At 45.1% G+C, this 19,223-nt stretch overlaps 2 protein-coding genes across 5 annotated transcripts in view; both read left to right on the top strand.

Annotated features, from left to right (window-relative positions):
• The window catches only part of LOC103717263 (protein ROS1A-like), a 31,041-nt gene extending 12,440 nt beyond the window's left edge, over window positions 1-18,601 (top strand). For all 4 annotated transcript variants that reach the window (XM_008805582.5, XM_088706819.1, XM_088706818.1 and 1 more), the window contains 4 exons: window positions 1,727-1,792; window positions 1,909-2,023; window positions 2,102-2,140; window positions 18,065-18,601. In XM_008805582.5, coding sequence (XP_008803804.4) covers window positions 1,727-1,792; window positions 1,909-2,023; window positions 2,102-2,140; window positions 18,065-18,189 — 345 coding nt within the window. In that variant the 3' untranslated portion in view covers window positions 18,190-18,601. The remainder of the gene's footprint in view (window positions 1-1,726; window positions 1,793-1,908; window positions 2,024-2,101; window positions 2,141-18,064) is intronic.
• On the top strand, window positions 7,319-9,521 carry LOC120105834 (uncharacterized). Its single transcript, XM_088706821.2, has 2 exons — window positions 7,319-9,196; window positions 9,273-9,521. The coding sequence occupies exons 1-2, from the start codon at window positions 7,465-7,467 to the stop codon at window positions 9,416-9,418; spliced, it is 1,878 nt and encodes a 625-aa protein (XP_088562947.1). The 5' UTR covers window positions 7,319-7,464; the 3' UTR covers window positions 9,419-9,521.
• Window positions 18,602-19,223: the final 622 nt, after the last annotated feature.

Here is a 19,223-nt window from a genome sequence, read left to right as displayed (position 1 = left end):
TACAATGTAAGGCATTAGGTGTATAGATGCATATGAAGGAATTCCGTAGGTTAGTGAAACCTTAAGTAGCTGGAATCTTCCATTAGGTGGTGCATCCAATTTGGAATCTCCTCAGAAACTTGTTCTTGCATCCTCCTTGTAAATGTTTCTTTATTCGATTTTTTGTAATGAGTCACTTCCTCATACTTGCACCTGCTTTTGGTAACTAAGAGTGAAAACAATGTATTGGTGAATTTCTAACAAAACCCAAAGGCCTAATAACTACCTTCTCCTAAAGAATGCAATTTTTACATCTCCCTATAGAACAGGGTTTGGATGGGACCAAGGGAAGGTTCATAAGGGGTTTTGATGTGGGCATGTATCATTTGACAATGAAGGTTGTGGAGCATGGTTGGTAGAACCATCTCGGACTACCCGATTCAGGGCGTACTGAGCCATACCTGCAGTGGACCGGGACGGTTCTAACAACCAAAACGAGAAACTGGCGACGGAGGAGAAGAAGGAGAAGAAAAGAGAGGAAAAGAGAGAGAGAGAGAGAGTGGGGAAGGAAGAGAGAGAGCGGGGAAAGAGAGAGGGAGGGTGGTGGCTGGTCGGCGGAGGGCGTGGGAGCCGCGCGGAGGGGCGGAAGAGGAGTTTGAACAAAATAGAGGAACCGAAGGCGGAGCCCCTTCTCCGTCCCTCCACGCAGCTTCCTGACCCTCCGCCGGCCTCTACTGGATGTCCGCCACCCTCCTCTCTCCCTCTCTCTCCCCCTTCTCTCTATTCCTCTCTCTCGTTCTCCCTCTCCTCCGCCCCCTTTACTGTGTCGGTACGGGCCAGCACAGAATGCCACAGGGGGCGTTCCGAACCTTGCCGCTGAGCAACCAGTCCGGCTACCAGTTTTGGTACATCAATCCTTGTTGTGGAGAATAGGAAGGTATGGTTTAATTAATATGTTCTAGGTTAGGTTAAGGAGAAATAACAATGGGTGAGCTTACCCTTTGAATTTGATGCCAATGTCCTCAACCATATACTATTTGCAAGCAGATCAGGACATTCTGGATCCAAATCACAATAAGAGGTTAAGTGGGAAGCATTAAATTTTGTTAAGAAATAGCATGTTGAGAGAAAACATAATTTATTTTAGGCCATTATAAGGAGAAAGGTGGGAGTAGGCTAATCAGTTGCTAATGTGCAGACAGAGTGACATCAAATATAGCAGGTTGGAAGAAACAGTGGCATGCTTTTGTGGACCTTTATAAGAATAGACAGGTGAGAGTAGGCCAACTGGAGTGTGGGGCTGCATATATGAGTGACAGAGAGTACTAGGGGAGGATGGGCTAGAGTTTTATTTATGGACCAAATGGGTGTATATCAAACAAGGATTGGATGTGAAAGAATGAATTGTTGAAAGCACCATTAGTATACATTGCAATAATATATGATAAGGAGGCTCATCAATCAGGTTCATGTGATGGGTGAGTATGAGCTTAGAAGCAGTATCCAGTGCTAAGATATAATGTAACATTTAGATCAGATATTGGGTGAACTTCAAGTGATAAGTGTCGTGGGATTTTTATTAGTATGTGCTCTTTTCAGGATTCTATCAACAGCACAGGTTTGGAACTTAAAGATACGATGAGCATCAACTAGAAAAGGACACACATGACTTTTATGAATGAGTTAATACTGATTTCCTTAATGCACATGATTTTCGCATGTTTATTACTGATATAAGCCTCATCAGATACCATGTCGAACGGCAATAAGAGGAAGCTTTCCACTCAACGGCACTTATTTTCAAGTTAATGAGGTAATTGCAGTTTTCGCTTCTTATTATAATTTGCTTTTACCATATGACATTGCAATTGAGGGTAAAGCAACACGAACTTTCCATTTTAAGCCCATAACAAATTTATGAATGTGCAGGTATTTGCAGATCACCAGAGTAGTTATTCCCCTATTCATGTTCCTAGGAAATGGATATGGAACCTGCCTAGGCGGACTGTTTACTTTGGAACATCTGTACCGTCAATATTTAAAGGTAGTGAATTTGCACAACTTTTAGTTAAAAAAAATGTGATAGACAAAATGCCGATATAAATCTATTTACCTCTTTCAGGGCTAACAACAGAAGAGGTACAACAGTGCTTCTGGAGAGGTATGAAATTACAAGCACAATTTTCCCTAATACCTTTCTCTAATAAAGTTTTTAGTTGGTAATCCAAAGTGAACTTGGGTTCTTAAGGAGGAAAATTACAAAGGTATAAAGTTGGAGTTTAGATGATAATGAAGTTTAAGTCTACAAATATTGAATGACAGCTTTTTCTTTCTTTGACCACTGCAACTATAGAAATTAGTGTCAACCCTGCTGTCTGTATTAGCTTATATAGGATTCAAACTCTAAAAACTAAGAGCTCAACAAAAAAAAGGGGAATGCGCTGCCAGATCCATAGAACTACATCCATGATTGTTTGTTGCTTCTGCTGGTAATACTGCTTTTCTGCTCATTATAAGATATTATGAGGATTCTGTCTCCCTATTATTGCACAAATAAGCTGCTATGTAGTGTGACTCAAGGATGCATTATATCTTGAGCTTTACAGAATTAAAATTACAAAAGACTAATTTTGGGGAGACTTCACGTTATGTTTTCATGAGCTACTCATAGGCACCATAATTGCCGGTGAAGCTGTGATAGAGGTCTTACAAGCATTCACATTGAATAGAATTTTTAAGTGTCAAATAGTAATTTCGTTTGTCAAAAAACTGGAGTTACTTCTCAAAGAAGTGCAAAGTAACTTTATCCTGTTAAAGCCAGAACTGATGCAGAACACCTAAAGAGACAGAAGTCCATATTAATACAGCGAATGGGCTTTGATTGTCTTCTTGGTCTGGCAAGCAATGGGAAATGGAAATAGATGGCATCAAAATGGACCAAAAGACAAATTTTGCAGAATCAGTACCACAAAACCATTTTTGAGTACTTATGAAGAGTGTATTCAATGAAGGATTTGTAAGAGCATACCCATGAAAGGTGGCCCCATTATTCCAGCAAATGGGCTCTGATTGTCTTCCTTGGTTTGGCAAGCAATGGAAAATGGAAATAGATGACATCAAAATTGACTGGAAGACAAATTTTGCAGAATCAGTAGCACAGAACTGTTTTTGAGTACTTGTAAAGAGTAGTATGCAAAATAGGATTTGTAGGTGCATATGCATGAAAGTTAGCCCCATTATCAGGTTTAGAGCTTTCCTAGATCGAAAGATGCATCTTGTTTTAGACAATGGATAGATTAGTGTCTTCAAAATGTATGCATGTTAAAAGGAAGAACAATGGGTCAAAGACATTTTTAGCACATATCTTGTACATATACTATGTCTACTTATGTTTCTTGAGGAATATTGACACTGATAGGAGTTAATCTGTTGTCATTGAGATCAAAATTAGAGCAGAAGTTGATACATTTCAGATGTCTATTATCAGAGGTAAATTATTATATTTGATATAATAATGCATATCATATCCTATCTTTTTTATACTTCTTAATATTTAAGCTGGACTCATCTAATGCATACCAGTACTAGTTTCTATGCTCGATATCTCCTTTGAGTGCATCATCTATGAGGAGAATTTGAAATCAACCTTTTATCTCCTCATTCTTTTTGGATTTGGGAGAAAAACTCTTGAGAGTTACTGTAATCCAAAGGGCTAATTTTTTATCCTTTTCAGTTGCCTACCTCTAGACCATGTTGTCAAGTTGTGCTCAGTTAAATGCATAAATTGGTGATTCAAGTCTTTTTTTTGATGCTCGAAAAAACTATATTGAATTTTCATGACTTGAACCATAGCAGATTTACAGCATAAGAATAGTCTCTAGCCTCCAGGTCCCGGCTGCACAGGTTGGTGATCTTAGTGTTCATGTAAGTTAGAATAGCCACAATTCTCTAAATGATAATTCACTATATGCAGTTTGTGTGCACGATATATGATGGTATGCCATAATTGATCCCTATGATGCTTCAATTTTAAGAAATATAATGACTAGCTTGCCTGCATAATGATTTCACTTATGTCATAAACCAGATTATAATTATCATTCACGTTCAGAACTTTATACAATAATAATTCAATGCTGGAGTATTTGTAAAAACTATGATATCCGTTTGATTCATGGTCCTTACAAGATTTCAACTTACTTGGTTTTGGGTATTTCATTGAGTAGCGGATTCAGAACATAAATCGATCCAACTTGTTGCCGAAGAGGATCGGCTTGACCCGGGCATCAAGTAGGAGAGATGCTGGAGGGCTCAACAGTGAGTTGCTCGGGTCATATGAGGTCGTGATTTGGAGTGTGTCCAAGGTTTTGGTCAACGATCGAGCATCCAACCTGAAACAGTAAAGATGAAGTTCTCTTGCTGGAGTGTGTCCGGCTGGAGACCTTTCGATGCCTAAGTTAGGACGATAATCAAAGAATAGAGGATGTTCTTAGTGAATGACAACATAATAGTCTGTCAAGGCACTAGAGCACTTACTTGGAAGGTCCCCCAGAGAGTGGATTGTATAGACGAAGGCGAGCACCTGTCGTCCAAGAATTCGGGCACATGGGTCGGCTGTGATTGGCAGGCCTTTGCACGCTCTGAGAATTAGGCGTGGGTGTTTCACACGGGTATAACGCCTCGCCCATCTCGCTGGCATGATTTCAGAAACTTTATCATGGCCGAAGTGTCGCCAGCTGTAGGTAGTTTTGAAATTTGAAGAGTCATCCACGTGCTTCTAGGCTTGGCATGTCGCGGACTCTGGTTGTCGATTAAGAGGCTTCGTGGCAGACTTTGTTTGGCTGGCCCTTTGTATGGACCATGCTATATTTTAAGGCACATCACTTGCCTCCCACTTCCATAGCGAGCTGAATCTGCTGGCTTGGGAAATGGAAGTAGTTTTGTTTATGGGGCCAACCGGTAAAGGTTTCCCGTGAAACTAGATGATCATCGATGCTGCTTTTTTGTAGTCGTCCTTTCGATACCACCACAATTTTTTCAGTTTCTGCATTTATGAGAGGCACAACTATCCTTGTCGTTTCCAAAGCATTGTGATTATGGAGGGGATGTTTGCATGTTGAATAGACGTTTGGAGTCCAATAGTGACTCGGGACATCGCTCGAGGGCGAATGCTTGGGTGATGTGGCCGAAGTAGGTGAGGCGTCGTATCAGCATAGGTCTCTTGAGTCTCTATAAATAAAAAGGATGGCTTCCACGAACCTTCTACGGTGACATGTGGCCGAAGTAGGTGAGGCGTCGTATCGGCATAGGTCTCCTCAGTCTCTATAAATAAAGAGGATGGCTACCATGAACCTCTTACCTTGTTCCTTCCTGCTCCAAAACTTAAAGAAAAAAACTGTGGAGTTGTGCGGTCGCTTCTTCTATGCTTTTGTATTGAGATCCGATCTCTCTGCTCTTTCTCAAGACTTTCCTCTGGTTCTCAGTGGGTAGTTTTGCACTTTCGGCTCGTTTTGAGTCTTCTCCCTTCTTACCTTCTTTTGATTCTTTTTTTGCTTGTTGCTTATGGATTCATTCATCGGAGGCTGATCTATTGATGCAGAAGAGATAGGTCAAGGTTCCCCTGCCCGGGTCTCTGTGGCCTCGAGAGAAACCCATCTTGAGGTAGTCTTGGGTTTGGATACTAGGAGAAGTATCTTGGGGAAATCTAACCTTAACTGTATTTGGACTATGTTTTCTATCCCTCAGAACTTCACCCATGAGTTGTTTGGTCCTTCGGATTGAGTAACTTTGCCCGAGAAGAAGCAGGCGCCTTGTACGAGGAATCTCTAAAGGTGGGGTTGAGACTCCCGATCCCCATGGTCATTGTCGAGTTGTTGGCACAACACCAACTCATTTTGGCTCAGCTCGTCCCTAATGCTTGGAGGATAGTTGATTTTTTTTTGTTTGGCACCAAGGGATTGTTCTTATTGTGGGGATGTTTCGGGCCTTTTTTCAAGTGAAGCCTCACTCTCGAAATAAAGTGTGGTGGTACTTTTCTTTTAGGAAGGGTTATAATATCTTTCCTTTAGATCCTCATCCATCCACAGTTGGAAGGGCCAATTTATTTTTTGATTTCTACGGCTTCTAGGGATTTTTTGACGCTGTGGAGGACCCCCGGTGAGCAGGCATTGAGCATTTTTCCTCTTTTGTCGGATGAAAAGTAGGAGTCGGTTGATGCCCTTCGCTAGATGAGGTTCCTAGCTTTGACTGAGCTACTACGGGAGTTGGCTGTGAAAAATGCTAGCTAGAATCTCGCTTCTGCCGTCGGTATATTTTCTTGCCTCGTTTTGTTTGTAATTGACATTGCTCCACTGATTGACTTAGTCTTGGTTCATGTTTGCAGTGATGCAGTTCAAGGTGGATGAACTATTCAGCTCTTTAAGGAAGAGGTGGTGAGTCCCTCCTTAAGCAGGAGAAGGAAGAGGATGGTGGCAGGCAGGGTACCGGTCGGTTCAGCCCGAACCGGACCGGTACTGACTGGAACCGGTCCGGTTCCAGTGTGTAAATCGGTTTCGACCCAATATGGGTCGGAACCGATGGTTTCGAGCACCATACCGGTGCGAACCGTGGCGGTTCGCACCGGTACATGCTTGAACCGGTGCGAACCGCTCGGTTCGCACCGGTACATGATCGAACCGGTGCGAACCGAGCCGGTTCGGTGCTGGCAATGAGGTGCCAGCGCTGTGGCACTATGATAGTGCCACAGCGCTGGTTCAAAGTGCCTCTGGCAGAGGCACTTTGAAAGTGCCACTGTGTGGCACTTTCAAAGTGCCGTTTTGTGCGGCACTTTGAGCTTTCAAAGTGCCGTTTTATGCGGCACTTTGAAAGCGGGAGGTTTAAATTGCCGCTTTGTGCGGCAATGCGACCGAAAGTGCCGCTTTGTGCGGCACTTCGCGCGGCACTTCGAAAGTGCCGCGCTGTGGCTCACAGTGGCACTTTTCAAAGTGCCACAGTGACCCAACGGTTGGCTATAAAAGCCAACCGAATGCTGAAGGCTGAAGCCACAAGTGCATCAGCTTAAGTGAAGGAAAGGCAAAGAGAAAGGAGGAGGAAAAGAAGAGAAAGGAAAAGACAAAGGCATGAAAAAAAATTAGAAAGGTCGGAGAGCGTCGTTTTTCTTGAAGAAAAATCCAGCAAAAACAAAATAAGGTAAAATTCCCCTACATTGTTTTTTTAATATTTCATTTAAATTGCTTAAAAAAATTAAGTCAAAAATTGCCAAAAATTAGGAAATGATTCAATGATTCCATTTCGTTTTGAAATTTTTATATGTTGTTGATATATAATTTAATTTAATTGCCAAAAATTAGGAAATGATTCAATGATTCAATGACATTAACTGTTTTTTTTACAGAATTTATATAATTTATAATTTAATTAATAAATTTAAAAATTAATTTTTAATTAAAAAAATAAAAATTGAAAAAAATTAATGTGGTCGTAGGAATGGAGCCATCAAGGAGAGGGCAACCCCAAGAGCGTAATATTAGCTGGGAGCATGGGAAGATGCTCGGTGAACGTCACCAGTTTCAGTGCAATTATTGCCACAAGTGCTTCAAAGGAGGAGGAGTAAACAGATTAAAGCAGCACTTAGCCGGTAATTCTCGTGAGATATCTGCATGCTCGGAGTGCCCACCGACCATCCGTCAGCTGATGAGAAAAAACCTCGCTGAGATCAAAGCAGCCAAGGAGAGGGCTGCCAAGCAGAAAGCGGAGGTGGAACGCCAAGCTGCAGAAGCACCTTCCTATCACTTGATGGAGTCACAGGAGGCCGAGGGTCCAGATGAGGAGGAGGCACAGATCCAGGCTGCCATGCGGGCGAGTTTGGATGATCGATGGCAGCAGGAGGAGGTGGCGAGGCATCGGGCTCGATTTGGGCCCTCGTTTTTTGAGTCGGGCGCCGGTTCTGGTGGAAGCAGACAAGATCCAGAGTTTCAAAGGACAACATCAGTCAGGAAGGGCGAGGGCAGAGGACGTAGCCGGATTGCATCTATCCTGGGTGGTTTTGGTAGCCGAAAGAAGTCTTCCGGAGGGATTCCACCAGGTGCGTCAATCCATGATGTAGACCCGCATGCCTTCCCCAGAAGAGATTCGAAGCAGCAAAGAGTAGACACAATGTGGAAGAAGGAGAAGAAGAAGGATATGTGGCGAGCTATTGGATCCTGGTTCCACTTCAGCCACATTCCAGCAAATGCTGCAGACAATACATACTACAAGTCTGCCATTTCTGCCATACAGACTGCCGGTCCCGGTGTTGATCCTCCAGGTCCGAGGAACATCTACGGTGAGCTTCTTGACAACAATAAGGAAGAGCTAGAGAATTGGATTGGTTCATATAAAAGCAAGTGGCCCACATATGGGCTCACTCTGATGTGTGATGGTTGGACCGGTCCGACAAAGCGGGCCATCATCAACTTTCTGACATACTGTGATACGAAGATCTTCTTCCACAAGTCAGTTGATGCTTCGGATAAGGTGCACAACGCCTCATACATCCTCAGACTTATGGAGGAGGTGATTGATCAGATTGGAGAGGAGAATATCGTGCAGGTCGTCACTGATAATGGACCGCAATATAAGTTGGCCGGGCAGGTCTTGATAGAGCGGCGACCAAAAATTTTCTGGACCCCATGTGCTGCACATTGCATCGACCTCATCCTGATGGATATTGGAAAGATCCGTAGGGTGCAACATACGGTGGAGATAGCCCAACGCATCACCAGGTATATTTATAGCCATACTTGGGTTCTTTCATTAATGAGAAGGTATGCAGGGGGAGAAATTCTTAGACCAGGAGTCACACGGTTTGCTACGAATTACATTGCACTTGATAGCCTTATCGAGAAGAAAGGAGCCCTACGTCAGATGTTTGTTAGTCCCGAGTGGCAGGAAAGTAGATATGCCCAGGCCGGCACTGAAGGAAGCAGGATGGAAGACTTGGTAAGCAGGCAGTCATTCTGGCAGTGGGCCAATGCGATAGTCAAGGCTATCAAACCATTATATGAAGTGCTGCGGGCCGTGGATAGCGAGAGGTATCCCCAGATGGGCTTTTTGTATCACATGATGGAGAAGGCAAAGGCTCAGATCATGGAGGCAGATGTAGCCCATGCCCAGGAGTACATCGACATCATTGAGCGGCGGTGGGGAGCCCAAATGGGTAGGAAATTGCATCTAGCAGGTAAGCGATAATATTGATAATTATACTGATTGATATATTTGTATAGTTATACTAAGATGGTGTCATCTATGTGCAGCATACTATCTGAATCCCCGGTTTCAGTACGAGAGTGGAATTGGTATGGATGATGAACTTCTTCATGCTCTGCGTAATGTTATTTATAAGATGGAGCCTGATCCAGAAGTCGCCGCGTTATGTATAGAAGAGGTAACTATGATTTAGTAACATATGTAAATATATCAGATCTTATATTATTGACACACTACAACAAGCTTCTTTCCACAGACCAAATTATCTAGAGAGGGTAGCCACAGCTTTGGACAGCGACCGGCTGTCGTGAGCAAGACAACTATGAATCCAGGTACAATACAAATCTGCAAGACATTTTTGCATCTGAATTATCTTCAACTATGAGGCCATCATATATATAAAATGTAATTATCTTCAATATTTTTGCAGCTGAATGGTGGATTCATTTTGGCGGATCCGTCAAAAAATCTTAAGCGGATAGCTATCTGGATTCTCTCCCAAACGGTCTTCTCGACTGGCTGTGAGCGTAACTGGTCCACCTTCGGCCTCATCCACAGCAAACAAAGGAACCGTTTGACACAAAAGCGCCTCAACGACTTAGTTTATGTGCACTACAATCTACGGTTGAGGCTAAAATGCATTCAAGAGGAAGTGGAGCTCAAGTATGCAGATCCCATCTATAGAACTTTTACAGATGATGATGATAATCCTATGCTCGACTGGCTTGCGGCCCAGCAGCAGGAGCCCGAGCTTGATGAGCCGGGATCACCCCGACGACCAGCCAGTATCATAGCCACCGAGGCTATGGTCGATCCACAGCAATGGGCTGAGCGCAACATTCCACGCACTCCTACAGCTGATATGACGTGGCTAGAGGGGAGCCAGTCACCGCATGACTGGTCCGATGCTCCCGTTCAGAGAGATGATCCTCTCATGCGAGGACGAGGACGCTCTACTACCCAGTCGACTCGATCAGGAGGGCGTCAATCCCAACAAACAAGAAAAGGAAAGGAAAGGGCCCCAATGGAGAGTGTCGAGGAGGAGACTTGGACCAGCAGCGATGAAGATTCTGGTGGTGATGGATCTACTAGCCATGGAGGAAGTGGAGGACAGTATGGTACTAGTTATGAGACACAGCCGGAGGGAGGTTTTCGATACACCGGTGAGTCTCAGTTTACACATGCTACACAAGATACGGACCACGGTAGGCCGTCTGATATAGGCCGGTCAGATACCATTGCATATCGAAGAAGAGCTCTCGAGGTCGTTCAAGAGGCCAGGATGCAGCTGCAGATGACCTTCCATATGGAGTCAAATCCATTGATGTATCAAGTTCCGAGTCTTCCTATTATCCGCGGCCTCAGCCAGCCTATGGATATGGTGCATCAGAGTCATCTTCCGGTAGCTACTATCCTGCACAGCCCGGAGGATCTTACGGATCGGATTTTAGCGCCGGCATATTCGGATGGGCCCCTTATCAAGACACCTCTCAGAGCCAGAGCTGCAGCGAGAGATCCGAGAGTTCTTATGATCCAACGCGCATTCCTCGAGGATTGAGCATACAAGACTACAATGCCGCTTGGTTAGAGGGATGGGTTGATCTGCCTCCATATTATGCTGATGATCCAGATATTGACGAGAAGCATCGCCATTCGACCCGATTTTAGATATTCGAGAGTGATTTAAACGTATGTAATTGATTGTATCTTAATTTGAAATTTTTTTATGTTCATCTCATTATTTGAATCATTTGGAAGTAATAAGTTGCATCATCTAGTTTTAACCTTAAACCTAAACATAAAAACATCCAAAAAACTCCAAAAAAAAAAAAAAACGACGATGGGTCGCTAAATGTACCCTATCGGTACGGTATCGGTTCGGCTCAGTTCGGCAACGGTACCGTACCGATACCGGAGCCGACCGGTACGTCGGTACGATCGGTACCGCGAACCTTGGTGGCAGGCCTATCTGCTGTCGAGACCGAGCCTTCTGCCGCCTCGGGCTCCATTTCCAGGGCCAAGGAGAGGCCCATTAGAGGTGATTCACCAGAGGTGGAGGTGGTCGTTGCCCCTCCCCTCTCCATCTGTTCACCTACATTGGAGGCCGACTCGAGAAAGCTCCCGATCGATGCCTATCTGCTGTCGAGACCGAGCCTATCTGCCGCCTCGGGCTCCATTTCCAGGGCCAAGGAGAGGCCCATTGGGGTGATTCACCAGAGGTGGAGGTGGTCGTTGCCCCTCCCCTCTCCATCTGTTCACCTACATTGGAGGCCGACTTGAGAACGCTCCCGATCGATGCCTCTGAGTCTGTTCTAGTGGTTGCTCTTATGGTCACTCTAGTGCTTATGATGGCTTCTGAAGTCATTCCCATTTTGCTGGCTGCACTAGTTGCAGCCCCATCTTCAACAGCCCGTCCTGGAGGGGCCCACTCATCTGCACCTGTCCCAGCTGCCGCTACGCCTCCGACGGTGACATCTGAACTAGCTTTTGCCACACCCGTTAGAGGCCTTTATGCGTCTATGTCTTCGTTCCATCCTGCCCCACGAAGCGCGGAGTTGGGAGACTTCTGGCCGAATTGGTCCATTAGGACCTCTAATTCAGTATTTCACCAAGGCGACCACCGAGTCATGTAGGATATGGTGTAGAGGTTCATGCTCCGTGAGGATGAAGAGGAGCTTCACAAAAGGCCATTGGAGGATGTGCTCACATCGGCATGCCACACTACCATCGAGGTAACGGAGTTGACCCTATCCCTTCTGAGCTATCTCTTTCTCCTTTTTTTTTTTTTTAAGGAGAGTGACTCTTTCTCTTTTCTTATCTATAGGGGATGTATGTCGCTTATCGAGATCATTCACTCCTATTAGCGAAGGTTGGAGGGCACCGACTGCCGCTTTCGAGAAGCCGAGCATTGGAGAGCTTGCATTGCGGAGGAGAGGGCTGCAATAGAGAAGGGGAGAGAGGAGGCGGAGGCATAAGCCTACCTCCTAGGTGCTAGGGCTGACATTGTCGATACCGAGCTATGCAAATGGCAGCATGGCTCCAAGTGATGCAGCATGCCATCGCTGATGAAAAGGCCCACATTAGGAGGGAGGCCGAGAAGGTCACTCGGTTGAAGAGATGCGGCCACCATGGTCGAATTGCGGACCTCTTAGGCCGAGGATAGGTTCACCTAGGCAATGCTTGCCAAGAGCGAGGCCATGCGGGTTAGGGAGGAGGCTTCTCGTGTAGAGAAGGCCAAGCGCGCTGTTGCAGAGTACAAAGCTTTCGAAGAGTTCCGTAATGAGATGCTGGAGGCTGCCAGAACTCCTTCAGAAAGGGCTTTACCATTTGCTGAGGGAGGGTTGGCAAACTACTCCCCAAGGTTGATCTTAGTTCCATCGCTTTCTTAAGGGAGTGTTCTGACAAGGGGGCCTTCTTTCAGATGGAGAGCAAAGCCGGAGAGGAGGAAGAAGAAAGGAGGGGAGAGGAGTAGGATTGTCTTCTAGCTTGTGTGTTTGCGAGCTATAATTTTTGCACCTGTCCTTTTGCCTGTGTTATTTTGGTAATCCTCCTTTTAATGGAATGAATAAAGTCCTCTTTTTATTTCCCTTCTGCTTGCTTGATTTTCTTCGAATGTCTGACTTGATTGCTAGATTTCTGTCCAATGGTTTATCCGATCCGAGGTGAGGCTATTTGGTAATTTGACCATCGCATCACCACACTTCCGACCTAAGGTGTGACTGCTCGGGCCTGCCTAACGAGGGCATCACGGCAGGTGCGATAATGCCCTGCCCCTTAGTTATTATGTGGTTGTTTTATCCATTTCTTTGTAAAGGTGCGAGCCTCGTCATGCTGACCTGTGTTCAGAGCCCAAGGCGCTCTTCTCGAGTGGAAATTTATTGAGCTTTATTTAAATGACGACCCTAGACCGTGCCACCTCAGCAACTGACTCGTCGGGAATGTTCCCTGGATTGAATGTAGGTCGCCTAGGACTTGTAAACCGGACATGTAGCTAGCGATCGATTTGGTGAGCTTTGATCTCAGTCGTGCGTGCTCTCTATAAATAGACTAGAGATCCTCCTTTCGAGATGAGGGGTCGATCCCTGTGACCCTTCATTGCTTCCTCTTTTTGCTTGAGCCTGAAGGATTGTTAATTTGCTGGGTCTGTTTTGGTCCTCTCTGATGAAACCTTTAGCAGGCCATGAAGCGATTAATGGAAGTCAAGGGCAAACTCATGCTCTTCCAGAGCGGGCTACTTGCCACAAGAGTGGCATCTGGCCGGCGAAGGTAGACGTGGCGTTGAGGATGAAAGTGATCCAGGTGGAAGATGCAGACATCGAAGTCATCAGATTGGCGGTGGGATTGCAAGTCATGCATTTGCACACTGCGAAGGATGGGAGTGAGGTTGCTTTTACGGTGGAGCATGAATCTTCGATCATTGTTGAATGTGAAGAAGTCGAATCCTTGCCAAGGGTTACTCAGTTGAGGATTCTCATGTAGCCCGGCAAAGGGGGCATAGTGGGAGGTGATTGCCAGACTCCTTTTGGATGTTGTAGTTAGTGGGCGTTTGGCTGCCTTTGAATCACCCACATAAATTGTTGTTTTTGTAGTCTCTTATGTTTTTTCTTTAAGCATGCATCTAGCTGATAAGTTGGTACCGCTGTAATTGGAGCAACGAGTGAATAAAAGCTTTCTTCTTTATCTCATCTCTTTTGCTCCTTTTCTCTGTTTTTTTTTGTGATGTATGCATACACAGTGGTCGAGCTCGCTAGCATGGAGCTCTCTTCTTCTGTCGGGGGTTAAATCTTGAGCTCGACATTAGGAGATGTCGAGAGAATTGCCCCGCAACATCAGTGGCTGCTAGTAGCATGTAGGTTGCATTCACTAGAAGGGGTTGCCGATATCTCAGCGAGGGTTGACCATCTGAGAGGCCCAAATGCGCACTTACCCGGATTGAGCTTCATACGGTATTTTCTTAGGATCTGGAAAGTCTCTCCTAGGTCAGCAACATGGTGCTCAGCTTGTCTGCTCTTCACTAGCATGTCGTTAATATAGACCTCCATATTATGGCCTATTTGTTCCTTGAACATCTTGTTGATGAAACCTTGGTAGGTTGCTTGTGCAGTCTTTAGTCCAAAGGGCATGATCTTATAGTAGTAAAGCCCTTTTTCCTTGATGAACATGGTCTTCTCATTCTCAGGCACCATTTTGATCTAGTTATAGCTTGAGAAGGCATTTATGAAGCTAAGCATCTAATGTCCTAAGGTGCAATGGACTAACTGGTCGATCCTCAGTAGAGGGAAGCTATTCTTAGGGCAGGCCTTGCTGAGATCGGTGAAGTCGCCACACATCTGCCATTTCTTGTATGCCCTCTTGACGAAGACGACATTGGCCAGCCAGTCAGGTTAGTTCTCTTCACGTATGAATCCCGTATGGAGAAGCTTGTCAATCTCTTCGCCGATAGCCTTTTGTCTCTCCACACTCAACCTATGAACGATGACCTATGAATGGTGTAGAGAACTTATGAACGATGACCTTCGAGCTTATGCCTGGCATATCTAAGACCGACCAGGTAAAGATATCAGCGTTCGCCCGAAGAAACTCCACAAGCAGGGCCCTAGCGTCGTCGTCGAGGTGGTCTCCAACTTGCACCTTTCGGCCTAGCTCTGCCTCGTCCCAAGGTATCGAAAGGAGCTCCTTGGGTGGCTCTCCATGCTATTCTCTTTGGTCATCCCGGGCATCAAAGCCTTCAATTGGCATTGTCTCCTTTGGCTTTTCTTTAAGCGTGGCCACATAACACTGCCTAGTAAGCACCTGGTCGCCTCAAACTTCCCCTACACCATTTTTGGTTGGGAACTTCATCAACAAGTGGTAGTAGAGACCATGATGAGCAGAGCATTCAAGCCTGGTCACCCCAAGATGGCATTGTAAGCTGACAGGATTTTGACGACTAGAAAATCTAGCATTATGGTGGTTTGCTGGTCTTGTTGTGACAAAAAGGGTGATGACACTTTCCACTAGAACTGGATCTCTAGAAAATCCGATCAAGGGAGAGCTGATCTTCCTCAATCGATCAGCTGGTAGGTTCGTTTTAGAGAAAGCCTCATAAAACAAGTCGTCTGCTGAGCATCCATTATCTACTTGAATTCTTTTTACATCATAGTTTGCTATGGTGAGGGAAACTACAATAGCATCGTCATGAGGGGTATGAACACCCTCTGCATCAGAATCCGAGGAGATGACTTAGTCCATCCTCGGCCTCTATCATGTCTTTTCAAGCCACTGTCCTCATTTTTCGGAGCCACTTCACATAGCTCCAGTTGTGGATCTCCATGAGGATTTGCCCTCGGGAGGTGTTTAGAGGGGTATAGCTCTCGAACCTTCGAGGAGGACTTCTCGATCGACGAGAGCCTTCTTCGTTGCTCGGCTTCTTATTGGGCTCTGTTGAATCTTTCCGAGCCTGCTTATTATTCTTCTTCTTACCGAGTTTGCTCTCGGCCGACTCGCATTGAGCCATTATGGCCTCTTCAGCATTGATGTACTTGTTGGCCCTATCCAGGAGCTCAGCGTAGTCCTTCGGAAACCTATTCTCTAAAGGAAAAAGGAACGAAGATGTTTTTAGTCCGCTCCTCGTGGCGGACATGGCGACCAAATGATTTGGGTTGCGGACTTCCAGTGTGGCCGCATTAAAGTTGCTGATGTAGTCCCGTAAGGACTTGTCCTCCCTTTGCTTGATGGCAAAGAGGGTGTAAGAACCTTTTATTTGCCTCCCGCTGCTCATGAAGGGGCAGTGAACATCCTGCCGAGCTGCTCGAATGAGTGAATGGAGACCCGCTACAGCCTAGTGTACCATGTCGAGCTGTCTTCTGCAGCATAGCAGGGAAGGCTCTGCACAGCACTGCATCAGTGGCCCCCTGGAGCATCATTAGAGCTTTAAAACTTTCTAAGTGGTCTAATGGGTCCATAGTACCATCGTAAATCTTTAGTTGTGACATCTTCAAGTGAAGAGAAATGGGTTCCTCCATTATTCTTGCCAAAAATGGGGGTTTAGTGGTGAATTCCACATTCCTCCCTTGCTCGGCTTGGTGCTGCCTTAGGGCCTCGAGGCGTCGGTCCATCTCCTCGAACTTGTGATCGAGGTTTGCCCCCCTCCTAGAGGCCTTCTCGGATCAGCGAGGGGAGGAGTGGCTAGATGCTGACTCCTCCCAGGAGGGGGAATCAGAAGATCAGTGTCGAGTATCCCTTGCAGGACTTCGCGATCGAGAATGGAAGCTACGCGGGGCCTTGCTAGGACTTTGAGGATGGGCATGCTGACTCTGTGGAGCCTGCCTACCACTCCGAGGGAGTGATAGGCCAGTTGCACTAGGATTTCATGATGGCTCGGTTCCCGAGCCAGTTGTTGCTATTATTGATCGGTAGTTGACTGTTGCTGTCCAGCAGTTAGTGCCTGAATCTACTGTATGATCAGTTGGAACTGCTCAGGAGTTACTGCTGGTGTTGCCTGCGGCTTTGATGGGGGTGGAGCTTTTTGCAAGCTTCTTTAGTGTATTTGGTTAAGTGTTGGAAGGTGCTGGCTATGCCCTTCAAGACTTTATAGCGACAAACTATTCGCTTCCTAGGGTGAGACCTCCTGTAGTGGGATTACGGGCTCTTCCTCTAATAGCAAACTGTTGCTGCTGAGGATTGGCTTGACCCAAGTGTTGAGTGGGAGAGATGCTTGAGGCCTCAGCGGTGAGTTGCTCGAGTCGTATGAGGCCATGATTTGGAGTGTGTCCAGGGTTCTGATATGCGACCAAGCTCTAACCTGAAATAGCATAGATGAAGAAGTCATTTTGTCGGAGTGTGTCCGGTGGGGGACCCTCTGATGCCAAAGTGAGGATGATACTGGGGGAACAGAGGAGGTTCTCAGTGGGTGATAGTGTGATAGTCTGTTCGGGCAACAGAGCACTTATCTAGAAGGTCCCCCGGAGACTGCATTGTATAGGCAAAGGCAAGTGCCTATCACCTAGAAATTCGGGCACGTGGATTGGCTTTCAATGGCAGGCAGGCCTTCGTATGCTCCGAGAATCAAGTGCGGGCGTGTCGCACGCGTATCATGTCTCGCCCATTTTGCTGGCATGATTTTGGAAACCGCTGGAGATCATAGCCGAAGTGTCGCCAGCTGCAGGGGGTTTTAAAATTTGAAGAGTCATCTGCGTGCTTCTAGGCTTGCCATGTGGCGAACTTTGGTTGTTGATTTAGAGGCTTCATGGTGGGTTTTGTTTGGCTGGCCCTTTGTATGGACTGTGGTCGGTTCTGAAGCACATCATAAGTTATGTATGAAGATCTTGGCCTCTGTATCTTTTGTGCTTGTCATACTATACATTATTTTTGCATATATTTCACAATTCACAGTTTAGTTCCCTCACCTGTTTAGAACCATGGGTTTTGGAACAACTTTATCCCATTTGGGCACACATATATGAGACTAGTATTTCTCTCTCATTAACCATGACATGTTTACTCTGAAAAAATAAAAAGGAGCAAATATTTATGTATAATGCATTGAGTCAAGGCCCCTATGTTTAAACGTAATAATACAAAATATGACCCCCTAGCAACAACTACTTCACAAAGATTAACTTGAATAGGCTAAATGCCTGATTGTGTCAGAAAGCTGGTCCAAATTACCGAGAGGTGATATTTAGTCAGAATATCATTATTATTGTCATTTTGCCACCTTTAAGTGAATTAGTAGCAATGATTTATGCAGATCGAATCAGCTTTTTTATGCTCTAGCTTTAAGCCACTGCAGAAAGTGTCTTTATGACCTCCTTGCTCTTGCTTATACTTTCTTTTGAAAAAATAAATTGCCTTGCAGGATATATTTGTGTGAGAGGGTTTGAACGGGAAACAAGGGCTCCAAAGCCTCTTTGTCCAAGACTTCACTTTCCCGCAAGCAAAGCACCAAAGAACAAGAAGACACCAGTCAAGGAAGTGAAGTAGGTTAAGCAAAAGATGGCAGGTGGCTTGGCCTGTCAAAGAATGGATCATTGATGGACCTGCATATTCCATATATGTATTTCACATCTCTATAAGAGAAGCCAACCCGCTGGCTTCACATGGCAGCTCATTCAGAAAACTAGTGTAACCTTTAACATGCTTTTTATTTCATTGCATCCTAGAAAAGGAGTCATTCTTCTCAGAAACCAAAGGCATGACGTACACAAGGGGGAGAGGGTCGTTATTTCAAAAACTCAGAAGCTCCAACCAATTGCTTCTGTATAATATGTAGGATCTGAGAGGAATTGGACCATTAGGGGGTTTCCACCAGACAGACTTCTTGACTGAGGAATGTAGTTCAATTCTAAGTGTATTTGATGTTGTCTGACAAAAAATCTATTTCATTTCTCGAAAATTTTTAGCGTTGTGGATGTTGAAAATGATACAATTGCACTTAAGAAGTCACCTATTTTTTAAGCGGAGTTCTTACAGCAAAAATTCGAAAGAGGGAATTGGCCGAACTGCTTGTGTTTTATGCCATCACAAGGATGAACTGATCACCTGTTTCTGACATGATTTCTCCTTATCTACTAGGAAACATATTGAGAACATACTGAAGAAAAAGTTTGGTTTTCAATGATTACCAACATTGGTTAAGGAACTTTGCACCATGTGGAGATCCTTTGTCATGAACTGTTGGAAAGCAGGCTGGGATGTTATCCATGGTGACTAGCTGGTGCCTTTTGGTTGAAAACCAATGCAAGAATATTCAAAGGATCGACTCAGTCACAGCGAGGAGCTGATGGATCGCAATATTTTCTTATCAAGGATTGGATCTTTGTTAAGAAGGCTGATAACCCCAGCTATTTCTTTACTTTTTTGCTGATTATACTTGCTTTTGTTTCTCAGCCTAGGCTTACTGTTTGTTTTCTTTCAATAAAATCTGATTGGGCGGAGGGTCAATCTTTCCCTTTAAAAAAAAAATCACCTCTTTTAGAACTCGAAGTTGCCAATTTTTGAGAACTTGAAGAGTCAAA

Source organism: Phoenix dactylifera, chromosome 11 (assembly GCF_051530095.1).
Source record: "Phoenix dactylifera cultivar Ajwa chromosome 11, Ajwa_hap1_PhDact_Kaust_v1.1, whole genome shotgun sequence".
NCBI classification, from domain to species: domain Eukaryota; kingdom Viridiplantae; phylum Streptophyta; class Magnoliopsida; order Arecales; family Arecaceae; genus Phoenix; species Phoenix dactylifera.
Note: the sequence above shows the minus strand (reverse complement) of the source record. Positions and strands in the feature narration are given on the sequence as shown.